This window comes from Nicotiana attenuata, unplaced genomic scaffold, assembly GCF_001879085.1.
Source record: "Nicotiana attenuata strain UT unplaced genomic scaffold, NIATTr2, whole genome shotgun sequence".
Classification (NCBI taxonomy): Eukaryota; Viridiplantae; Streptophyta; class Magnoliopsida; order Solanales; family Solanaceae; genus Nicotiana; species Nicotiana attenuata.
Window position 1 is genome coordinate 164,927 of NW_017670528.1, and position 25,015 is coordinate 189,941.

The 25,015-nt window shown below is 34.3% G+C and overlaps 1 protein-coding gene and 1 pseudogene across 4 annotated transcripts in view; both read right to left on the reverse strand.

Annotated features, from left to right (window-relative positions):
- The window catches only part of LOC109240597 (DEAD-box ATP-dependent RNA helicase 53-like), a 7,659-nt gene extending 3,061 nt beyond the window's left edge, over positions 1-4,598 (reverse strand). Inside the window, exons 1-7 of one of the 4 annotated variants that reach the window (XM_019407262.1) lie at positions 4,152-4,239; positions 3,131-3,321; positions 2,933-3,018; positions 2,551-2,678; positions 1,950-2,361; positions 1,748-1,846; positions 1,370-1,594 (exon numbers count right to left, since the gene is read on the reverse strand). In XM_019407262.1, coding sequence (XP_019262807.1) covers positions 1,370-1,594; positions 1,748-1,846; positions 1,950-2,361; positions 2,551-2,657 — 843 coding nt within the window. In that variant the 5' untranslated portion in view covers positions 2,658-2,678; positions 2,933-3,018; positions 3,131-3,321; positions 4,152-4,239. Of the gene's footprint in view, positions 1-1,369; positions 1,595-1,747; positions 1,847-1,949; positions 2,362-2,550; positions 2,679-2,932; positions 3,105-3,130; positions 3,322-4,151 lie in introns of those variants that run through there. The other 3 variants (XM_019407263.1, XM_019407261.1, XM_019407264.1) reach the window with 3 other exon arrangements.
- A 2,277-nt stretch (positions 4,599-6,875) lies between these two features.
- Positions 6,876-24,005, reverse strand: LOC109240591 (annotated as a pseudogene).
- Between the last annotated feature and the right edge of the window lie 1,010 nt (positions 24,006-25,015).

Consider the following 25,015-nt stretch of genomic DNA (forward strand, 5'->3'; position numbering starts at 1 on the left):
GGGGAGCTTTCCTTATAGCCATTGCATAATCACCGAAAAGTTGGATGACTATTCATGATTTTTTGGAGGATCCGACACAGATGCAGCAGCATTTTGAAGGATCATAGCAACATAGAGTTACTAAACAGAATGCTCTGTTGCTCAGGTTTTAGTATAGCTGGTAAAGAATACAGCTGAATTGTGAACTTCAGAAGAGAATCTAATGATCAGAGCTTTGTTCTTGTAAATCAGCCGCTTGTGAAACTCAATGAATTCTGGGAAATCATTTGATTAACCTGATGATACATGCCCGATTGGTGAGAAATCGGGCAAGTTTGACATGCTTTCTCCACATAGTGGCACAAACAAGGTATTGCGACACAAGGCGAAGTCCAAAAATGAGGCAGATAATCATGTACACCAATGCTTCAAGTGGGAAACAAGGGAGGAAGCAGTGACTAGCTGTTATGGCACTGCAAAATAACTAATGAACAGCGGAAATATTCCTATCTTTACTGGGAATGGAGTGGATAATGCCTCGAACGACAGCTGAGTTGCTGGCATTGGAGGGATGCCTTAGAGGAAGAACTATTAATATTGATCTGGAAGCCACCCGCCAGTCTGAAAGTGAAAATTTTGGGAAGAATTCGAGGGGTTGGCTCTGATTAGACAGAATAAAAGGTAGATGCTTATAAACCTCATACTTTTGGTTTAAACTAGAAAAGGTAGCCACCCACCAGTCTGAAAGTGAAAATTTTGGGAAGAATTCGAGGGGTTGGCTCTGATTAGACAGAATAAAAGGTAGATGCTTATAAACCTCATACTTTTGGTTTAAACTAGAAAAGGTAGATGGCCAAGAGGATTTCACAGCCTTTTGAGCTCACTAGACATGCAGCTTTTGTAAAGACATCGTAGCACTCTCTTGGTGCACATTTCTCTCGTTGATAAAATATTTACTTATATTCTTAAAAAATAGTCAGTTTGTCTCTCAAAGGATGTTCAAAAGTGCTTTTTTGGCTGTCTACTCTGTACATGTGAAATCTGTCTCAAGATACAATGCCTTTTACATGATCCCAAAACACTATCCATGTTGCACTGCTTATATGTTTTAGCATAAATTTCATTAAGATTTTGTGTCCTAAACTTTCTAAGATTCCATAAACATGTAAGCCGGTATTATAGGTGATGTGCTGGATTCTTGAAAGGTGTGAATGGTTTTGTTCCATACTGATGAGTTATCGGAGCACACAAAATGCTCCTTATCAGATCAGCCCTCTTTTCCTTCCCCGTTTTTTTCCTTCAGAAAGTGGAAACAGAAGGGAAGGCAAGGAATGAGATATGACTGAAGCATTGTTAAGTAATCAGGCAATTAAAAGAATGAAAGACCAACCAGATCAACATTAGGTACATCAAGTCCTCGAGCAGCAACATCAGTGGCCACTAATACATTGAATTGACCTTGCCGGAAACCGGACAGAGTTCTCTCCCTCTGGCTTTGCGTGATATCCCCATGCAAAGCTTCACATCTCAAAGTTTTTTGCATTGCACTCGCCAATCTATCAGCATCACGCTTTGTTTGGGTAAACACAATACACTTGCCTCCTTTTGCATGCTCCTGAAGAACAAATAGATGCTCAGTCTTGAAATTTTAGACAAAAAAAGAAATCATTTTACTCCTTAGGTGGATAGCAACAACATGCAATGACACTAGATCAATAGGTTAGATATGAAGTAGAACTGAAAAGAGACTTAGGTTATAGATTCATACTGATATTAAGGGTCCGAGAACTGCTGGTTTCTGACGCATCTCACAAGCAATTGAATACAAGGAAATGCCATCGGCTAATTTCTGGTCAGAATCCCCTACCTGCACACACATTTACACATAATTATTTAGCATAAAAACCTCTAGGGTACTCAGTAAAAATAAGACAGATGGCCTGTCCACATGGTGAGAATAGCGGCCTCACAAGATCAATGTGAATTGGCTTCTTCAAGAACTTGTTGGTAATTTTCATTATCCAACTTGGCATTGTGGCTGAAAACATCATCGTCTGATGTTTCTGCCGAACATTTTCAAGAATGGTTTCAACATCCTCCGCGAAGCCCACATTAAGCATCTGATCAGCTTCATCTAGAACAACGAACTGGATTTCTGATAAATTTAAGGACCTCCTCTTCAGCAGATCAATGACTCGACCAGGTGTTCCAACAACAATGTCTGCACCCCTTTGAAGAGTACTCATTTGGCGTTGAATGGGGACACCACCATAAACACACAGTGTATCCAAACCGGGAGCAGATTCATAAAATTCTTTCTCCACCTGGCGTGCAAGTTCTCTAGTGGGAGCCAAGATCAATGCTAAAGGGTTTCTTCCCCGTCTGTATAGTTTAGAATAACCAAAAAGAATTTCAATTTTAGCGAATTTCTTATTCTCAACAAATAAGCAGAATCAAATAAAGAATCATCAATATCTCTCTGACAAACTTACGATGTGATAATATTCAATGCTACTACCATATTTAACTATTACTAAAATAAATCCTACAAAGAAGAACAGAGTGAACAACCCTTGTTTGTTGTTGAATTTGATGATCTTATCCATGATAGGAATGCCAAAAGCTAGTGTCTTTCCAGTTCCAGTTCTAGCTCGGCCAATCATGTCCGACCCCTGCATTGCTGGTTCCAAAACAGCTTTCTGATACAACCCAAAATGAAAAGATTCTAGAATCAGAAATTGTTCCGCAGATTTTCAATTGATTAGAAACCAAAACCAAATGAAAATACGTATGTTGGAAAGACAAACTTAAATTTCCCCCATTTGTGTGTATGCAGTAGCGGAGCCAAAAACTTCAGTAAGAGCATTAAAAAAAGTAAAAACGTCACACCTAAGATATGAACCTTTGTCAAGGGGATTCAATAGTTTATGTATAAGAAAGAATTTGTCTTTACCCTTTTTGCACAGTGCAATTTTTCGGCAAAGGGGATTCAACTGAACCCCCTTCACTAAAGGTAGCTCCGCCACTGCGTTTAAGGGCCTGCATTGCACTATATGACCAAATTAATCTAAGCATATGGAGACCAAAATTCTAAACAGAAAGATCGCCAAAAAAACGACAAGGATAAGAAGTAAGGAACAATCTTCCCCACCTGACACCTCAACATTCTTTACAAGAATATACTACAATATCTTCTAAACGATCGGCTTAATGCCATTGCCTGCTTTAACTTATCAGTCCTAAATAACTTCAAATGCAGAGAGAGTGTCCTCCATCAAGTCATTTCCCTTTCTTCAGACTGTCCAATGCAAAAACAAGACCTCGTGGAAGTCATAGGAAATCCTGGACAGATTTTTGTACAAATTTTAGTGCAAACTGCATTAATACTGTGATGAAGTGAACAGCCACATAAAACCTATGTGCAGAAAACCCTCTTTAATTCCAAATCACTCTTTTCTATATAAAATATAAACACACAGAGAAAATTAGGAGGTACAAATGCTGTTATCTTTTTCCAAAATAATGACACATGTGCAGAGAGCCTCATATTCTAAATTACCCTTTTCTCTCGAAGATATTTTAACACCACCAATCAACACACAAATTTACATCAAAATAGGAGTTAAAAATGCTTTTTTCCTCAGACGGAAATGACCCATGTGCAGAGAACCCCTCTAAGTCTAAGCTCTACTCTTTCTATCAAAAAACTTGAATACCATCAATGAATACACAATTATAGCAAAACAATGAGCTAAAAATGCTGTCTATTTTCCTTTCAGATAGAATCTTGAATACCATCAATCAATAAAACACAAAAAATAAAGCAAAATTGGGAGCTAAAGATTTGTCTTTTTTATTTCAGATAGAATCTTGAATACCATCAATGAAATACACACAAAATATAGCAAACTTAAGAGATAAAAATGCTGTCTTTTTTAAGGCAAAAACACTAGGTGATTTCTTCACCATTTGTCCAAGCCTTGGCGGACAGAGTTACTCATTGAATTAGCCGAGCCGCACACTACAGCTATTAAAAAATGCTATTTTTTCCAGATAGAATCTTGAATATCTTCAATCAATAGACACACAAACATAGCAAAATTAGTAGCTAAAAATACTGTCTTTTTTTATCACATAAAAATAAATTATAAGTAACAGTTGAATAAAAGCACCTGAATAGGAAAAAGAGAAGTAATTCCCCTTTGTGCCAAAGCAGAAACAATTTCCTCAGAAATACCCAGCTTTGATATCTCAAGCCCAACCCCATTATCAACATCACACTCTTCTTCTAAATCTGCAAATGCAGTAGCCGCCACATTAAATGCCCTTACACTATACCCAAAATTACCATTAACCCAATTCGACACGTGTGCTGATGGAGTTACAGAAGTGGTAAAGCTGTGAATTTGTGAAACTTTAAGCCCATTTCTTGGAATGAATTTATCAGTAAAGATATGGGAAATGGAATTTAAGGTGACCCTTTTTGAGGTTAGTGAAGATGAAGTGTTTCTCAGTAGAAAAAGACTATTCATTTTGCTGTATCTTAAAGGAGTGGAGAGGGAAGCCATTTTCTTCCCTTTGGTGATAAGGTTTTTGGTAGGGTTTATGAGAATAGAGATAGTGTTAAAGTGATAAGCCCCCCAGTGAAGATTTATATGCGGTTGGAAGGGGGTTGTATTAAATAGAAAAGATCAAAATAGTCCCATAAGTTTGAAGTTCATTCAAAATGATCGCATGTATAAGGTGAAATACTTAGATAACCCTCTAAATTTGGCACGATATTTCAGTTAAACATTCAAATTTAGTTAGTGATCAAACAGACACCTCTTATTAAGAATATTGTGTCTTTTGAATACCTCGTGCTAAGGGATGGCAATGTGACGGTGCGGGTGCGAGTAAGGCGGGACGGGTTCAATTTTTAAATTTAAAAAAATACTGAGGGTCGCAGGTGGGGATTTAATTTTTTGAACCAACAGAAACTAAGGTTTAATTGGGGAAATTCTGGGCAAATTGCTTGGTCATCCACTTGACTTGTTGGCTGGAAAGGCTTGCAGGTAAATGTTAGTAGTAATTCATATCCTTCAACAGTTTCTAGTCTAATTTGGCAAATCAAGTATTTCTCCGAGTATTTGGAAATAAAAATTAGGACTTTGTTCTTTAACTGTTTTTTATTTTTATTTTTTGCTTTCTCTTTAATTTCCTTTTTAAGTGTTGTCACAATTTTATATTTTTTATATTAAGTTTTCAGCTCTATATGTGCCCCAACATGGGATTTCTAGAATTTTTGCATTTCGCAACTGCTGAAATCGGCCATGGTGTTGATCCTATTATATTTCGGTGAGTTTCTACCTTACAATACTTGGTTCTCATGGCTTACAATCTATTTAAAGCAATTTTTAAGGTTTAAAAACACATCACAAACGGAGATTGCACGTATAAACATTGGTTAATTGACAACTGAAGCATTGATATTATTCTGGAGATCTACAAAAAAGAAAATAAAATTATATATAAATAAGATCTTTTCTTGATCTCCAGTTTTGAAGTATCGTTAGGTCTCATTTGAAGGAGCTTAATTGGGATTTGGGGAGAAGAAAGTTAATGGTTTGGATATTTGATTAATGAAAAAATATAGGATTTTTTAGTTTTAATCTTGGTAAGAAAATATTTTTCCAATCAGAATGAAATTCTCAGCAAAATTTTCGGATAGCTATGTTCTCTTTCCAATTAAAGCATAATCCAACAAGAGAATGCTTAGTTTAACCATAGTTTACTCTAAATAAACCCTGGCCCTTAGATCTGAAAGAGGACAAGTGTTATTAAATTAGACGTGCATTGATTCAAATGGAGAGATTCTATACAGGAATGTGGAACGTAACGAAAACCGATCCAATAAAACTGAGACCAGACATCTATGGTTTTGTATACAACCTAAAGTGAGGACACAAATGTCTTAGAACATATCAACATTAGATTTGGGATGATTCATCACGTTGTGAGGATTTGTGAGGCCAAAAGTATTTACGTTTTCGCCTGTCCTTTTGAGTGGCTCTTTAATTTCTTATTGGATTCTATCATATTGTCGAAGAATAATAACTATGCCTCAATCCCAAGCAGGTTGGGACTGGTCGTATAAATTCTTACTATATAGCTCCATTTAGGTTGTTCAACCTAATAACATATAGCCTAACTGTATTAGCTAAAATGAAAACACTAGGCTCTACTTTATCAAAAACAACAACATACCGTTATAATCTCACAAATAAGGTCTACAAGGATAGTGTGCATATAGCTTTATCCCTACCTTGTACAAATAGAGAGCCTATTTTCTATAGACCTTCGGTTCAACGCAAGCATGCATAATCACAACAGAATAGAGTAATAAAAAAGTCACAGAAGCAATAACATCATGAAGACAATATAAAAACTAAAACAAAAGCAATATCAAGTAGTAATAGAAATCTAAGAATAAGGAATACGAGAATAACGTAACGCTAGTACTAGTGGAATGAAAGAGACGATGCTCGACTGTCTACTACTCTTCTACCCTAATTCTCGACCTTCACACCCTTCTATCAAAGGTCATATGATCGGTAAACTGAAGATGCACCAATGTGTCATAATTGTGTCTACGTTGTAGATCCACAACAATGTATAAACGTAGACACAACAATGTATTTTCCATATTCCTCTTCACAATTACAAACGTTTATCATCTTAGACCTATTGTATATGTACGAAAATTATTTCTTGGAAAAATATTATTTCCACAAACACACATAAAAAAGATTTTTTTTCGAAGCAGTATCAGATATTCAGATGATACCCATTAACAAATCGCCTTTGCCTCAAACATACATTTCTACAAATAAAATAGAAGTTGTTATTTAATAATCTCATAATGCAGATTGTCTACGACCAGTTCCAAGAGCAATTGATTGGGATATTCCTCTTTGATTCTTCTCTTGGTTAAGTTGATAATATACTGAATTTTCATATTTTTCATCCCACCTGTTGATCATATTATATGAATTATTACACAATCATATATATAATGTAAGGTAATTTTTGAAGCAAAGAAGAACAATTTTGAATGCTTACAAACCTGAACTCTTCTTTGTCTGGAATTTGGAGCTCCAAATGTTCTTCAAATGGCTTGAAAATCAAGTTGAGTTACTCATCTTTCACCTTCTCAAGAGTTGGAGGGTACCACTGAGAACAAATGAAGTAGCAACATAATTAGTTATTTTAAGGTTCTTCTGTAATGGTTTAAATAAAACATTGGACTAAATTCATTCTAATGCACTTCTAGAGTAAATAATCCATTCTGTCATTTCTTTCTCATTTTTCCTTGAACTGTGGGCCTATTGAAACAGTCTCTTTAACTTCTCAAGATAGCGGTAAGGTCTGCATACACATTACTCTGCAAGGATTACATTGTGTTTAGTTGTTGTTTGTTATGAACCAGGCCCAACCCAATGTCACAAAAGTCGCTACTGGGCTGAGAAGAGCTTTTGGGCCGAGAACAAGTAATAGGGTCAGGTTGATTTGGGATCCAGGTTGAGTATATGACACAAGGATGGTTCTGTTAAAAGGGGGACTGGTCGGTTATTTTGGGATTATGCCTATTGTGAAGAAAAGTGTCTGCTTCTCCTCGTCTCCCTTTCTCCGAGTCTAAGTTCTTATCTCTATCATTAGCTACTTCTACGTTCCAGTATTTTTTATTGTATTTCAGTAATTTGAATATTGCGTATGTAATTGAATTCTAGTTCATATTGATATAGTAAGGAGTTTGTCTATTTGTTACATTGGTGCTTTCATCCCCGGACTCCAGCAACGGCTATGTTTCTACCTCGATTCAGTGGCAATGAAAACCCAGCGAGTTGGCTTTTCCGAGCCGAGTTGTACTTCACATACCTTGGCTTCTCCAAGAAGGATTGGCTGCCTCTTCCCATCTTTCTACCTAGATGGTGATGCTCTCCCTTGGTTTGATTTTCTATTTCGCACTAAACAATTCAATGATTGGAACCATTTCAAGGAGAAGTTTCTTCTGTATTTTCAGCAATTGACCTTTGCTGATCTGCCACGTAATTCAAATTTCTATGAGATTGAATCTGCTTCTGGACCAGCCAACAAGACGGAACAAGCAATTGCTGTAATGTCTACTGGAGTTTTCCCTAATACAAGGGCTGCTAGGTCTTCGGTTACAGCATCAAACTCCAAAATTTATCCTTCTTCCTCCTTAGGTTTATTCACACGCCTTCCAATCCCTGATATACATGATCCCAACTCTAGCTTAACTGGTGAAGATAAGTGCGCACCAGTCGAAGATAAGGTGTTTGATGAATTTCCTCAGAGTGATGATCCTAATCTGCCTTGTCATTGTGCAAATGATGAAGCACTCCTTCCTATTCTTGTCAGACATGATCATCTTGTACCCAGTGGCATTCATCCATTTACTTTCTTTGTGGGTTTGTTTGTTGAATCTGAGACGCTTTCGGATGCAACGACTCTTACCTCTAGGATACAATCTGAATTGGAATCTAAACGAGTCGGGGAGGACCAGGTGTTTGCTAAAAATCCTCAACGAAATACGGACGAACCCATACAATTTGCACCTCTGATTATGGATCCTTTAGCTAGCTTGGTACCAGGTGATAAGTTTTCTTTTGGTCAAACACTCGTTGTGCCTGTTAGTGTTACATTGAACGATGACCATATGCTTGATACTTATTATTGTTATCAAACGAGGGATTGCGCATCTCTTTTCTATGTGTCTGAATAAAAAATATGGACTATGCCATTTTGTAGTTGTGTGGATGATTGGTTCGACACCGGGCAGTATTTTAAGACTGATTCATATGTGTTATTCTCTGTTGAATCTGACGATTTAAATCAAAATGAGGAGTTTTCAAAGACAAATATCATCACCACTAACAAGGACAAATTGGGAGATAGACAATCTGAAGGAAGTTTTCTACCCTTAGGATTTAACTTTGAACTAACTCTGAAGGAAGTTTTTAAAAATATATTGTGGTTCCACCATGAGTTCAATGTCCATTTATACTATTGGTGTGATACTAGACAGGAAAGCAATCTTCCTGGATTCTTGATGTCTAAATTTAAAGTGCGTGCTAGGGAGAGGAAAATACAGCAAGTGCTCCGGGTATTTACAGAAAGTTACTTCAAGCGGTCACCTCATATTTGGGTCGCTAAAGTTGTTGGACTCTTGTTTGCTCTTTTTGGTATAGTTCTCAAAGTAGGTCTTGAAGTTCAAGACTACTTGCAAAGGATAATAATGGAATTCTTGTTCTCTTTTATACATTATTTCATTTGGAACCTGCTGGTAGCTTGGAGTTTGGTTTGCCTATGATGCAGCTGAAAGAGCTCTTCAATTTATACAACTTTCTTGTGAATCGGGAGAATCCACATATTGCTTCCTTGCTACAGATACAAGAGTTTAACAGAGCTTATGGTGGGACGTTTATAAACGATTGTGTGGATGACTTTTTTATTGACAATAAGATATTTGGTGGGGAGTGCGCTACTTATACTGTTCTTGTCTCAAACCTTGAGAACAAGATCAACAAGAGTAAGAAACAGCACAAGGTCCTTGAATTTGAACGCACCATACAATCTATATGTGTTATTCTCAGCATGGACTTCTTTAGTACTATCTCTGCAGTTCGCTCGAGCTTGAATGAATCCACTAGTGTACAATCACAGAGTCTATTCACTAACACGTCAAGTTTGGGTTTTACTTTTATTCTAACTAAGAGCTTTGCAAAGGAAGTTCCACATGAGGAGGTGCACTTGTGGACTGTGGTTGTTCAGCTAAACCTTTGCATGCTAGTAGATGACATGGAACAAGTTGAGGCTGACTTTAAATCTGTACATTTTAAGGTCAATTGGGAGCATCTTCATTATATTTGTTTTTCGACATTGATTTACTTTGTGGATAGCTCAGCTAGAATTGTCCAGTTAGAAAAATGGGTTGCCTCTTGGCAGAGACTTAAGGGTTCTGTGGAAATGCCTAAGCACACCCATGTTCCATGGGAAGTAAAGTCAGGTTGGCAAGATGGCAAGTATGATGATTCCACCAAATTTAAATATTTTAAGGGGGGCTATTACGATGCAGAAGCTGCACCACAATTCAACATTTCTCAATCTTTTGTTCTCCCTATGTTAAGTTGGAGTGTGGTTGAGTATGGTACAAACTTTGAAGCTACTATGAAGCTCAATCATGTCAATGATATTATTATAGTAGTCTCTATTCTACTGTTTATTCCAGTGTTGTTGTGGCCTATGGATCTTTCAGAGGAAACACAAGAGTTTTATCATCACAGCCATGTCCGATGTGAAGTAAACTTTGTCAACACACTGATCAGTTTGAATTTAACCGAGTTCATGCTTTTGTGGAGGTTCGCTACTAGAATAGTTGCACTGGTTCTCTCATTTAGCTTGCTTCTGATTGACTCTAAAAGATGGCAAGCAAGGGCATATGAATATGTATGGCAGGTGAAGTTAACATCTCTGTTACTATCTACTAAGAGCCATAATGATCAAAGTTTTGGTTGGATCATAACAGGTGCATTAGCTCACATATTCTGGTCAAGTCACAAAGCATGCCTTGGTTTTGAGATACGGGATTGGGAGCTCGCGAGTATCACCGTTCTTGACTCGAACCTTGAGGACAAGGTTCTTATTGAGGACGGGAGTATTGTTATGAACCAGGCCCAACCCAATGTCACAAAAGTCGCTATTGGGCTGAGAAGAGCTTTTGGGCCGAGAACAAGTAATAGGGTCAGGTTGATTTGGGATCCAAGTTGAGTATATGACGCAAGGATGGTTCTGTTAAAAGGGGGACTGGTCGGTTATTTTGGGATTATGCCTATTGTGAAGAAAAGTGTCTGCTTCTCCTCGTCTCCCTTTCTCTTAGTCTAAGTTCTCATCCCCTTCTTATCTCTATCATTAGCTACTTCTACGCTCCAGTATTTTTTATTGTATTTCAGTAATTTGAATATTGCGTATGTAATTGAATTCTAGTTCATATTGATATAGCAAGGAGTTTGTCTATTTGTTACATTGTTCTTTCTCATTTTCATAAATCTTTGCACGAGTACTCAATACTTCCTCCAGTCACGCAAATATGTAGTTGTTTTGATTTGTTACTTTTCTTTTCCGAAGTCCCGTTACTGCTCCAATTAGTGGAGTGTTAATTAAGTGAAACATTTAAGAGAGACAGTGGTCTAGTTCATATACTCTTATAATTAAGGTTATTAGATATCTTTTCTTAAGTGTATGCGATGCCCTTATAATTAAGGTTGTTAGATATCTTTTCTTAAGTGTACGCGATAACATCGGATGTAGCATAATGTATTTAAATTGGGTTGGTGATATAATAACAAACATGGATGTGTGATGTGTGATGTAGACAGGGAGCGCGTCGCACAAAATATTCCGCATTCACACAGGGTTCGGAGAAGGGCCACCCCCCAAAGCAAATATCAGTGGCTGCTTCAATGACTCTAACTCATGATCTTTATACATATCATACGAAAATAACTTTAATGTTGTTCTAAGGCTCCCCTCAAGAGGAACAGAAACATACCTTTGGAGAATTATCCTTATCATTTGTGACAGCCCGTATGCCCTTATAAATGGTAAAATAAACTCAACTTAGATTCAAAAGGGAGATATTATTACAATTCAACTTTCTTAATACAAATTATTGAGAAATATGTAGTACAAAATATTTATATTTTATACTATCAATGCATATAATTAAATCCTTTGGTCTTCAAAATGTATAGAAGTCAAAGCAAGTTTATTTTGGTAAAAGCTGAAGAATTACCGATCTGAGTGTTATTTTCAATCCTGTTGGGGATGATCTTTTTAGGCTTCCAAGCACAGCTACAATCCAACCATTTCCTACCTTCCTTGCTTCAACTTCCTGAAAATGAGATAAGCATTAAATAATAGTAAGAGTTATGGTAAAGTGATAAGTAATCCTTTATCTTTAACCAGAGGTCTCGGGTTTGAGCCCTGGGTGTGAAGTCATCTTTGTTAGAGAGCGCTTTACCCCTCAATATGGGACTTCTCCGGCACGAACCCGATTTAATCGGATCCCAATACAGGTATCAGACATCAGGTGGGAAACAAAAAAAAGTACTACAGTATATTTTTTGATCACCATAATGGGCATTAAGACTGAAGAACTATCTTACAAGTGATTTCATAATGGAATCCTTGGAAAAGCACTCATTGATTATGGGAACCCTATATATATATATATATATATATATATATATATATATATATATATCTCAGTTCATATCAAAAGATTAAATAAATAAAGATTGCATTAAATTAATATAAATGTGTTACTTGTTCAAGATACTTCTTTCATCTATCTCAACTTCTGTTGAGAATTCTTGAATGGCTGATCTGATAGCCTTCTCTTCTCCAGTTGTTAAGCTCAACAAGCTCTTCTCCAAGCAAACCAATTTCTAACATTCATAGAAACACAAATTACTTAAAGATGACTAAGAAATTAAATTAATATAGATTTTATGTTCTTTGTACCGGCTATTAGGTTAAGTTGACCTACATAACGCATGTAACTTTTCATATCAAGCCTAATATGCATGATAACAAAAAAAAAAACGGCAGTCCGGTGCATGAAGTATCTTGTGTTTATATATGCAGGGTCCGGGTAAGAGTCACACCCCAAGGGAGTGTATATAGGCAGCCTACCCCTGATGCAAGCATCAGTGGCTGATTCAATGGCTCGAACTCGTGACCTATAGATCACACGGAGACAACTTCACCGTTGCTCCAAGACTCCCCTTATAACATGCTATAAATTACACTGATAATATAAATTCTTTACACTCTTCCTGCATATAACTAATTAAATACATCCATGTATACACAAAGAAGGAACAAAAAGTATATACTACAAAGTCAAGGCTAACAAACATCTCTATTTTGGTTATCAGTTGAAACTAGAAAAGAAAAAGTTGAGAGAAAAATGAAGCTTGAACTGACATCAGAAGGAACAAAATGAGTGGCAAGTCCAGCAGCAACAATTTCTTTACCCTTCAGCTTTGCCCCTGTTAAGCCCAAGTATTCTCCTACATATACACAATGTCACTTGAATATATCAACCATCCCTTCTTAGTTCATCATAGAAGAATAAACACAAAAAAGTCAAAATTACTCTAGTCCATGTTGGTCATCTATTAAGGTCAAGGAAAAATACAAGAGGATAATTGCTAACTTTAAGTGATTGAGTAACCCTTAAGGGGTCGTTTGGTTGGATGCATTAGAGAAAATAATGCATGCATTAGCTTTGGTATTACTAATCCCTTATTTGGTAGACGTTTTCAACTTATGTATTACTAATACAAGTATTAGTTATACAACCTATTTGGTATTATCCTATGCATAACTAATACATAGCAAACCATGGTATTAGCAATACTAGGGCTCTTAATGCATGCATTAGAATGGTTAAGGATAAAATTATCCTTAAAGTCCCTTAAAACTAAAGAATATGGAGGGCATTTCTGAAAACAATTAATTTTCTTAAAAATTATGCAATGTATTTTCATGTTAGATTTTGAATAAAAGATATTAAAAATAATGAATTGTAGTCAAGTCATATTTCATATGAGTAGTTTGCATATGTCTAGATATTGTTAATCTCTTCATGTAGAAAAATAAACATAGCATTTCAAATATAAAATTTTAATTACATAATTTATGGGTTGAATATAGATATTAATTTCTCTGAATTTAGGAAAAAGTAACATACTTAAAAACTACTAACGATGTACTAAAACTATATAACTAAAATATTTTGGAAATAATTATTTTTCCATACAACTCATTGGTTTTGTTTTAGGGCATTGCATATTAAAATTTACTTTGAACAGTTGGGACATATTCAGACTTGTGTAACTTGAAAATGATATTAGATATATACCAATCTCCATTTGATCATGCCCTTGTAGAGTTTAAATTTTATTGGATAGTATGATTAGAAATTCAAAACATGACATGCTTTTGTTTAATTGAGTTCAAACTTAAATAGTTCATTTATGACATTTAGTTTTATTTGCGCTCGGTCTTTTATGATGAAAACGTAAATGGAATGCATTCTGTGAATGGCCCAACGGTTATGTTTGACAAAAATATTATAGCAATAGTACTTGGTAGGTAGTTAATTATACGTCCTAGTAAAAATATATACGTATCACAAAGAAAAAATTAAGCACCCTTCAAGCCTTAAAGCGTTAAAAACTATATTCAAAATGTTTTAACAACTTGAATGTTTCTTTTTTAGCAAACGGGAAAAAAATAAACGTGGAAAATAAACACAGAAAAGAAGAAGATTAAGATATAGAGAACTTACTTTTACCATTGATGCATATTGACGTGAACACAAAAGTTGAAGCGTAAAATTTCTGAACAATAATCCTGGCGTTCTATTTGCTTTGGCAGTGTTGAAAACCCCAAAGGAAATTGGACAGTGGACACCGATAAATTTCACATGTGAAAAATGTGGGATAAAATCATGGGAATCTTGCGTGAATTATAAGTTTTCCTATCATAGCCTTACCTTTCCATTTAACCAATGGAATATCACAAGGATAATTTTCGAAACGATGGAAAAATGATTTCAATCCTGAAACATAATTCCTCTTCATGGACTTCGGATTTGGTGTTGCCGCTATCTTCTTTATTAGTCAACGGTTGGATATATTATTAACTGTTACAAGGACACAACCTTTCAGAAAAGCCACTTACTTTTCTTAATAATATTAAGTATTACACACACACACACACACATATATATATATATATATATATATATATATATATATATATATATATATATATATATATGTATATATATATATATATATATTAAGTACGTTAATCAGAAGGACATTTTGGTAATTCAACTTTTAACTTTTGGGGTTCCCACTTTTATAATAACTAGTATCTATGAACGTGCGTTGCACGTTAATAATGGCACATGATAGTTTAAAATTTATTTATATGAAGGAATAATAAAATTTAATTAATGAGGAAAATTTTATGTATAATATTACAACAATCATCTAAATGCCGAAAAATATTATTACATTAGCATAATACATGAATTTAATATATAAGGACATCATCAAAACTTACACAAATGATCAATTTTGTCATGTTAGTTAGATAATTTTGTATTTCCTCCTCTGGTCCACTTCAAGTAATTTCTTGGTTGCTTTCACACATATTAAGAATTTCACCTTTTAGCATTAATTAACAAAATAATTAACTATATTAACCTAGTGGATCGGAGAGAGTATATTTCAAAAGTATTTAATGTGTTGGTATCTTACTGAACACTTCTTTGTGGAAGATATATTTTTGTATGTATATTTCCTCCTAATGATTTGGTTGCTTTGCCTTAACCAAAACTCTTGTTGTCGATCTTGATATCCCTCTTGAAAGTATAATATACAGTTGTTCATGCAAGAAAGCATATTGCGATAAATATAGTCTAACATTTAGGATGTTTATCCTTGTGCTTTATTTATTATATTTACAAAAAACAAACATACTAAAAATTATTTTCACACAAATTTAAAAGGATATTCCTTAGTTTCGGAAGTGCAAAGTTGAATTCAGGGATAAGAATATACTTAGAAGCACATTGACCAGTATCAAAATTTTTGCATGTATGATGTTACTGTCAAAACTTCTATATACCATATGTGTGCTATTACATAAGCTATTCGGTGTATCTAAGTTTTCAGTAGCATGACATGCATATTTTTCTTCAAAATCAATCTACATACAATGGAATATCAATTTTAACTTAGTCTGTTATATATACAGTGACACTAACATACGTAAGAAACAACAAACATGTATGGTAGAAGGCCATTTGATATTAAAGTATTTAAGTATTCTTCTCGGTAGTAATTATTGATATCATTTTTGCTGAGTAAAAAACTGAAAAATATTTTAGTTTTACTATAAAAATTTTGCGATCAACATTTTATTTAGTTGATCAACATATTTATTTTTGCTACCTAAGATAGCTTTCTAATTCTATCATGCGATTTGCACAAATTGCGTTTTAATCTATTAACAGAAATATTTCTCTTATTAAATGCATTACTATTATCATTGGGGTTGCTAACCAAGTGTTCAGGAAGAACCAAACCATCTTTTATTGGATGCTCTTCTTCGTTTCCGACACGAAGCAGTAAGACACCGAATACTGGATCTATTCTTACTTTATATTTCTTGTGAGTTGAATCTTTTTCATTTGAGGCCAGAGGTATAACTTTGGCAAGCGAGCTTTTACAGTCTCTGCTTTTATCATTTTGGAACTACTGGTAGTACTTGACAGAAATCACCTCCCAAACCATTAATTTTTCACCAAACGGTTCATTAATATCCAGTATATCTCTAGAACTACGGGCAATTATTTCGATCGTTTGACACTTAGCCGTAAGTGCTTCATCTCATATTATAAATTTTACTTTCCTTATAAATTTAGCACCATTGCTCTGCTTTGATATATTTGTGATGGTTATTTAAGTTGTTTGAAGAGGTATATCAAATCTAAAATGGGCGGCTTCACAATAAAATCGTTGTTGGTATACCACTTGCTATTATTGTTAACAGTATCATACCTCTTGATATGATATTTGCAAGTAATGCATGACATAGAAATATTATTCTGATTCCGTCGGACGCATCTACATAATAATCCGCTATACCAGAGTCGACTCTTTATGATATAGTATTAAAAGCTTGTTCTCGTTTAGGATTTAGCTTTGATTGTGCTTCCTAAGACACTTATATATCATTTTGATTCTTAATAATATACTAACTATTTTACTTTGTGTTCTAAATTTTTTAATCTCTAAAGCTCTTTTTATGGAATAAATCTATGTATCCTAAGATTTTTTTATAACTTGAATAAGAATTTTACTCATATGATGAATTTAAAAAATAATTGAATTGGATTCTCTTGCTAAATAATTAATTAAAAGATTTANTTCATATAGTGTTTATTAAAGTAATTGAACAATTTGTGATTAGATTCGAGCGAATTGGAGGTGGAACCGCGAGGTAAAGCGATAGTTGAGGATTAAGTGGATTTCAAGGCTTTGAGGTAAGTGTTTGGTTTAACCCTAGCTTGAGGGAATAGGAGTTGAGTCCTGTTGCTAATTGCTATGTGATCGAGTACGATGTATAGGCATGGTGACGAGTATCTATACATTGGTGTCTAGCATGACCGTGAGTCCTTATAATGTGATTATCATGACTTGGTTGTGAACTCCGTGTTTATTGGAGGATTTCTATATGTTGTGAATAACATGTGAACGGTGATATGATCATTTGATCCTAGGAGCATTGGCTCGAATTGTGAGACGAATATTGAAAGTATATGAAATGACTTGAATCTGTGGAGCGTTGGCTCAAGATGGTAGAGTGGATTATAAGATAAGAAAAGTAAGAAAGAGAAAGCGTTGTTGATTATTCCCTTGCCGGGACGTTTGGTTGAACTTGTTGGTTTCTTTCCCTTGCCGGGATTTTTGTCAAATATTTGCTTATTTTTTTTATGCCTCTTAATCGTGACTGTTGTTTGGGGAGTCAGACTGTTAAATGATGTGGATCGGGTTGCGCGCCGCAACAAAGATATTGAGGATCGGGTTGCAAGCCGCAACAATAATATGTGAGGATCGGGTTGCGCGCCGCAACAAGTATTTGTGGATCGGGTTGCACGCCGTAACAGTGGTATTTGTGAATTGGGTTGCACGCCGCAACAATGGTAAATTGTGGACCGGGTTGCACGCCGCAACAGTTATTGATACCATGTGTTTATATTGAGTATTGTTTTCCTTGTGCATTGTGAATCTAAGCTGCTTTAGTTTGTTACTCGGAATTTCTATTACTATTGCTATCTCCCCATAGCATGTTTCCCCCTCCCATGTTGGTAATTGCTTTGTATTCGATTTCCGCTGTATATCTATAACTGTACAGGTTTATATGGTGTCCGGTCTAGCCTCGTCACTACTTCGCCGGGGTTAGGCTAGACACTTACCAGCACATGGGGTCGGTTGTGCTGATACTACACTTCTGTGCATTTTTGCACAGGTCCAGGTTTTGAGCAGCAACAGCAGTAGTTCAGGAGCAGGCTTTCATATCACGAGACTGAGGTAGCCTTGCAGGCGTCCGCAGGCCCGGCGTCTCTTCTCATTGTTTTCTTTTAGACTGTTGCCTCCTTGTTTCGAGACAGACAGCTGTTATATTTCTTTCAGACCTTTGTATTTAGTTTATTCTTAGTGGTTCGTGAGTAATGTGACACCAAATCTTGGGTAGAGGATATTGTTGAGTATTCCGTATTTATTTCAGACTTATAAATTAGACCTTCCGGAGTTATTGTTGTTATTATTATTGATGCTACAGATTGTCAACAGAATGGCTTTACCAATGAAAACGGTAGGTAAGTTGACTTGCCTAGCTACCACGAGTAGGCGCCATTACGATCCCGATGGTGGAAAATCCGGGTCGTGACAATATATATATATATAAATCTTACTTGATCTCAATTTCCAATTGTTATCCCATGCCTAGCTTTTTTTTTGTAGTTTTTAGTTCCACAGTACAATGAGTAATTACTACTACGTAGCATAGTTATTTCAATACATTTTTCTAACATAATCTTTTCTTTAAAAAGCAAATCAGCTTATAAGTAGTACATTGAGTACCTTTATACTAATGAGATTAAGACATCATTATAATTAAGTATAGAATACTTTCAAATGTGGGCTTGTCAGAATGTTTATTAATAAAAGGTATTTAATTAAAATATTTTCAGTGGTCTGTATATAACTTTGTGAAATGGACGAAAAAATTATGATATTTGAATGCTCGAAATAGGTTGCAGATCTAGCAAATTAAACGAGAGAATACATTTTTAAATGATCAATTTGATCCCTTTTTATTTTATTGGCATAGCCACGTTATGCCGTGGGTGGTCAAACGAACACCCTTTGTCAGAAAATTATACTGTATATATAAGTCAAATACTATTCTATATGGTTATATACTATATTTTGAACACCTTTTAATATAGTTGAATGAGACAGTTCATCAGTTCAGGGTGTTCAAAGTTATCTGCCCATTTTATTTGCCAAAATTAAACGGACCATCGCGTATGGTCTATTTAACTCTTTTTCAAATAGTTTATATCATTTATCAACAAAGAAAATTATTGATTAGTTTAAAGTTTGAACACCTTTAGCTAGATTCCAGGCTAAGTCACTACCTTTTTTGGACAGCAATAGTAAACGTTTTATTTTTGCTCTAAACAAGTTGTAGATAAGAGCTTTCTTTTACCAAGTAGTAGCCCATAGAATGTTTACTGAAATAGACAGCCAGAAATGTGGCCATTTGGATATAAGATGATATGCAAGTAGGGCTGGGCATATATTGGGTATAATCGATAAATCTAACTGATAAAATGCTATTGGGTTATCGGTATTGGGTTACTGGATAAATAGTTCAATAACGGTTAATGTTATTTAACTAATGGGTATCGGCTCGGGTCTCGGTTTGCCCAATTTTATTAACGGTTTAACCGATAGCCCAATAAGCTTTATCAAAATTATAATTTTACCCACTAAGTATATAAAACCACCTTATGGCTTCATTCTCTCGGCAGTTACTCTTCATCTTCTGACCTTAATCCTTAGAGTAAGTTTTAAACTTTTCTGAATTTCTCAGTTTAGTTTTTCAATTAAGATTTTTAGTTTTAAACTTTAAAGAATTAATTGTTCAGATTTTTAGTTTTTTCTATTTGTTTCTCTTGTTGCACTGATTCTTTAGTATTTACAAGATTAGGATTTTATTATTTTCCTGTGAATTATGCCCGCCCGCAGTGAGATAGCTAGTAAGATTAGATTGTTGAATGTCTTATCCCTTACTCCTATTAACTTATAACTTTGAAAATTTAGATCATTCATTGAGATTTTTAAAATGCAAAGAAAGTTTTATTTTCTAAGTTGAAATTAATCTTTCTTCTCTTAAGAGCAAAAATTCAATTCCTTTCTATTAATAGTATGGTCACGATTTCTATAATAAAAACATGAATTTTTTGGATAGTTTTTATTCTTATCGGGTAAACCGATAACCGAACCGATAAGGATTGATAACCGACTAACCGATACCCGATATCTTATCGGTTCAGTTATCGATTTAGTATATTTATAAACCGATAATCGATATGAAGAACCGATAATATTCACAACCGAACCGAACGGACCGATGTCCACCCCTAGTATATCAACAGTTAGAAAGGGCAAATTCTCTATGACGGGTTAATTTTACATATAATTCGACTTTAATTATTTATAATAATAAAGTGATAAAATTACATTTGTTACATTAAAATAACTAACCTTTATTTACTATTTGTAAACTGATCAACAAATCTTACCAAGTAATAGTAAAGTCAAAACTATGTTTTCTCACATTAGAGTAACTGGATTTTTTCTACCAATAAAATTACTAAACTTTATCTACTAACTATATATGACAGGCTGTCAACAAACCTATCCATCAAGGTAACATTATTGTTGTAGTGGATAAATTTACTACTATTATAATGCGTAAAATTATAAATAAAAAAATATGACAAAAAATAATTTTGTGACCTTACAATTATAATGGGTAATGTTTAGTTCCTTTGATGTGATAAATAATAATTTTGTGACGCTGCTATCATAATGGATAATATTCAATTACTTAGTATGATAAAAAAATTATTTTCGACTTTACTATTATGGTAAATAAAGTTAAATAACCATACATGAAATTAACCTAATCTATGATCTCTCCATTTTTTTTTTCCATATCATATACTACTACTAATTAATGAATTGTAGAGGAGCAACACACAATTTGTACCTGTGGTTTCTTGTATGCATGAATGTGGTAGCAAAGCCAATACATTCTATAAATACCTTCAACGGGCGATGTGCACAAATAGCCACTAACAACTCATGTCTTTATTTTAAAGCCAGTGTTTTAAATGTCTTTAGTCTTTAACCACTGGTTTAATAAACTTTAACTGCCCGGACGAAAATACCCTTATGCTCATGTCCTTAACTTCAGGACTTCAGGACTACATGTCCTTAACTTTTGAACTTGAAACTCTAAGTTCAGGACTTCAAAACTACATGTCCTTAACTTTTTAACCTGTAACTCTAAGTTCAGGACTTCAGGACTACATGTCCTTAACTTTTGAACTTGGAACTCTAAGTTCAGGACTTCAAGGTTACATGTCCTTAACTTTTGAACTTGGAACTCAAACTTCAAGACCAAGCGTCCTTAACTTTTGAACTTGTAAGTCAAAGTTAAGGACCTATTGTCCTTAACATTTGAACTTGCTTGTCCTTAACTTTTGAACGTGTAACTGTAAGTTAAGGACCGTCTGTCCTTAACTTTTGAACTTGTACTTTTGAATGTGTAACTGTAAGTTAAGGATTGTCTGTCCTTAACTTTTGAACTTGGTAATCAAAGTTAAGGACCTATTGTCCTTAACTTTTGAACTTGTAACTGTAAGTTAAGGACTGTCTGTCCTTAACTTTTGGGCTTCTTAGCCTAAGTTCAGGACCTATTGTCCTTAACTTTTGGGCTTCTTAGCCTAAGTTCAGGACCTATTGTCCTTAACTTTTAATTTATTTTAACACAAAATAAATTAAATGCAAACACACAATAAGGATAATAACGTACAATTGTGCAATAAAATTAAAATTATATTATATTTAGTTACGTTTCGATGCTTTTTCAACTTTACGTTTTCGAACTCATTCAATGCGTTCTCCGAAGAATTCAAGTAAAAGTACATCGGTTGATCTTCTCGCGATTGCTTTTTTTTCTTGTTCTTTTTATAAAACGTGATTTAAACCCAAAAAAATACATTAAAAAAAGGGATTAATCGTGTAAAACAAATACAGAACTTCAGAGTCCAAATTCAATGCATCAGAATATATACTTAACATTTTTACACTACTGTCGATGATGAAGATGATTCTACTGGCAAGAAGAATGGCGTATACTTCAGGAAATTTAACACTAATATAATGACGTTGACCTTGTTGAATTAGAAATCGCCATTGCAAGTAGGCAGGCGATTTTCAAAGTTACAAGGCTTATCTATGAACACAGGCATGCATCGAACTGAGAGAGAGAGAGAGAAGCGTTTGGGAAGAAAAGCAATGGAAGAAATGGTAACTCAGTCTTTTCATATTAATTTTAATAGACTAGTGGCTAGTTTTGTTCAGCATTAAAAATGATGGATAAAAAGTAAATACCACTTTAAATAGTGGCTACCCCACACAATTTTTACTACCTTCAACGCAAGAATCCCCTAAGAAATACAATCAATAATTTAATAGTTTTAATTTAGAGTATACAACTAAACATATTTTGTCACCCCAAAAATTTGAAAAAAGAAGAAGACAGTTACTTGTCTTTCTGCCATCATAAAAATATCTCAAGTCCCCACCAGCAGAAAAAGCTCGGCCAGCTCCCTATATATTTTGCATTACATAAAACCCAATATTAAAAAAAGGCTAAATATGACAATTTGAAATTTTCAAACTCAGTTGTATACAAACAAAACTTGATATTAATTAAGTAAAGAAGGGTAAAGTGGTGTACCCATTAGAAACTGAGTTTCAAATCGTAAATCACTAACCTCTGACTAAAAAGGCATCCTGGTGCACGAAGCATCCCGCATTCATGCCAGGTTAGGGGAAGAGCCGCACCCCAAGAGGTGTGATGTAGGCAGCCTATCCTGATGCAAGCATCAGTGGCTAATTCCACGGGTCGAACCCGTAACCTATAGGTCATACGGAGACAACTTTACCGTTGCTCCAAAGCTCCCCTTTGTAAATCACTAACCTCTAACTGATTAGAGAAAAAGAAAAAGAAAAATGATCAAAGGAGGAAAAAAAGATACTTACCTTGATGATAACAAGTTGTGCATTGTCATCTTCCTCAGCAATAACAACCTGGTGAAAAGTTACTTGTCTTTAGTCATGCTATATAAGTTGAATATTTACTATAGTGCACACGAACATCTTAGATATATTTCACCTATGGTCACCTATTTTGTTCACTAATAAACTTACAAAATAATTTTTATCATATTAAAGTAACAAAATTTTTGCATGACGACGATATGAGTTGAGTTTGAAAAGAAGAAGTGAGATTTTATATTGCCGAGCACAACTTTATTTGGGGCTGAAGCGTAATTATTGTTGTCGTAAAGTATCGGAATTTTATCTATATTACAAAAATATTTTTTGTCTGTTGAAATATATTACTATATCATTAAAAAGTTTAAGTTGTTAAAGAAAGCACGAAATTGCTTACTTAATTATATTTTCAACATAGCGGAGTTACAGTTATCCCTTATATTGATTATGAAAGGCTTTTCAAAAGGGTTTATATATGATGCCTTTGACCATTCCATTCATCACCTTAAGATTTCGGTTGGATGCTCAATTTTTTTCACATATATAGTATCAGAGTCAAACTTTGGTGCCGTTTGCAACTTTGCGTAATCGATTTCTCTTTACCTATCGCTCTCAGCTTCTCTCTCTTAATTCAAGCTGTCTAGTCATAACAATTCCATGTCCACTCATTAGCATGCTCTATCTCTACCTCTCTCTCTCTAGATCTTTTAATTAAAAAACAAAAAATTATGCAAAAATAAATGTTAAGTCCCCCTGCAAAACAAAAAGTTCACCTATAAACCCTAGAATTAGGTTACACATGCATTTGCCCTTCATTAGTTGTACATTTATTTTCCAAAAGAGTTATAGTATCTTTGATCACCTCAACTAATATCTTAAGATTTTGAACTGAATGCTCAAAATTTCACACACATAAAAGATTACCTCTTGATCTGGTTTTAGCATTGCTTGAGCCATTGTATACTTAACTGGCAGGGGATATTATTTGCTGACACAAACAACTAATAGTTGTAGAAACTTGGAGCTGAATTGAACATTATTGAGATTTAGTTAACAACCATAAAAAAACATTTGTAAATAGTTATATAATGGAGTTGAAATTCGAACAAACCAAAAATGACACTAGTCCACCTACAAATGAGAACTTTGAAATTGGATGATAAAACAAAGAAGAAAAGGCACTAAAAAAAGAGATGTATAATATAGTAGAGGGATTATTTCAGCTGAGTTTCTTATGCACAAAGAAGAGAACCTTATATGTAGTAGTAATCAGTTACACAAACTTAATTTTTATCAACCTAATTTAAGATAATCAATTATCTACCTAGCTAGTTAAACTATTAAGTAATAGGAATAAATTTATTTTACTATCATTTTTATAATAAGTTTCATATATGAAGAGTTATGCTATTAAGGTTTTCTCAAGTACTAGTACTTCATTTAATATTTTCTCTATAAAAGAAAAATAACATTCTTTGGGAGAATAAAACTTTGCATATCTAATACTCCTATTGTTTATACCTCAGATATTATTAATGTATACAGTTTTCTGAAAAGCTAGAAGTACTACTTTGATATTATCAATTGATATTATCAAACTGGTAATTATAAAACAGCTGCCTGATTCATAACTCATGAGGACACTCAGTCTAATATAATGTCTAGGGTGTCAATGGTTCTATTCGGCCAATTATTTTATAAAATTTATATCATACCAATTTTTCAGTTATTCTATTATGTATTATCAAATTAGACTTTTCAAAACCGTTTCAGTTTTGTCGGCTTCTCTTCGGTATCGGTGCGATTTGGTTAATTTTTGATTTTTTTTAAATATTATGTAAAAGTCACTAGTAAAAGTAGAATGCAATAACATACATACTTTTATAGGACTTAGCAAAACTGTCTAGATATGTTTACTCTTTAAAGGGTGATGAATTAAGAAAACATGAAAGATGGCCAGAGTATAG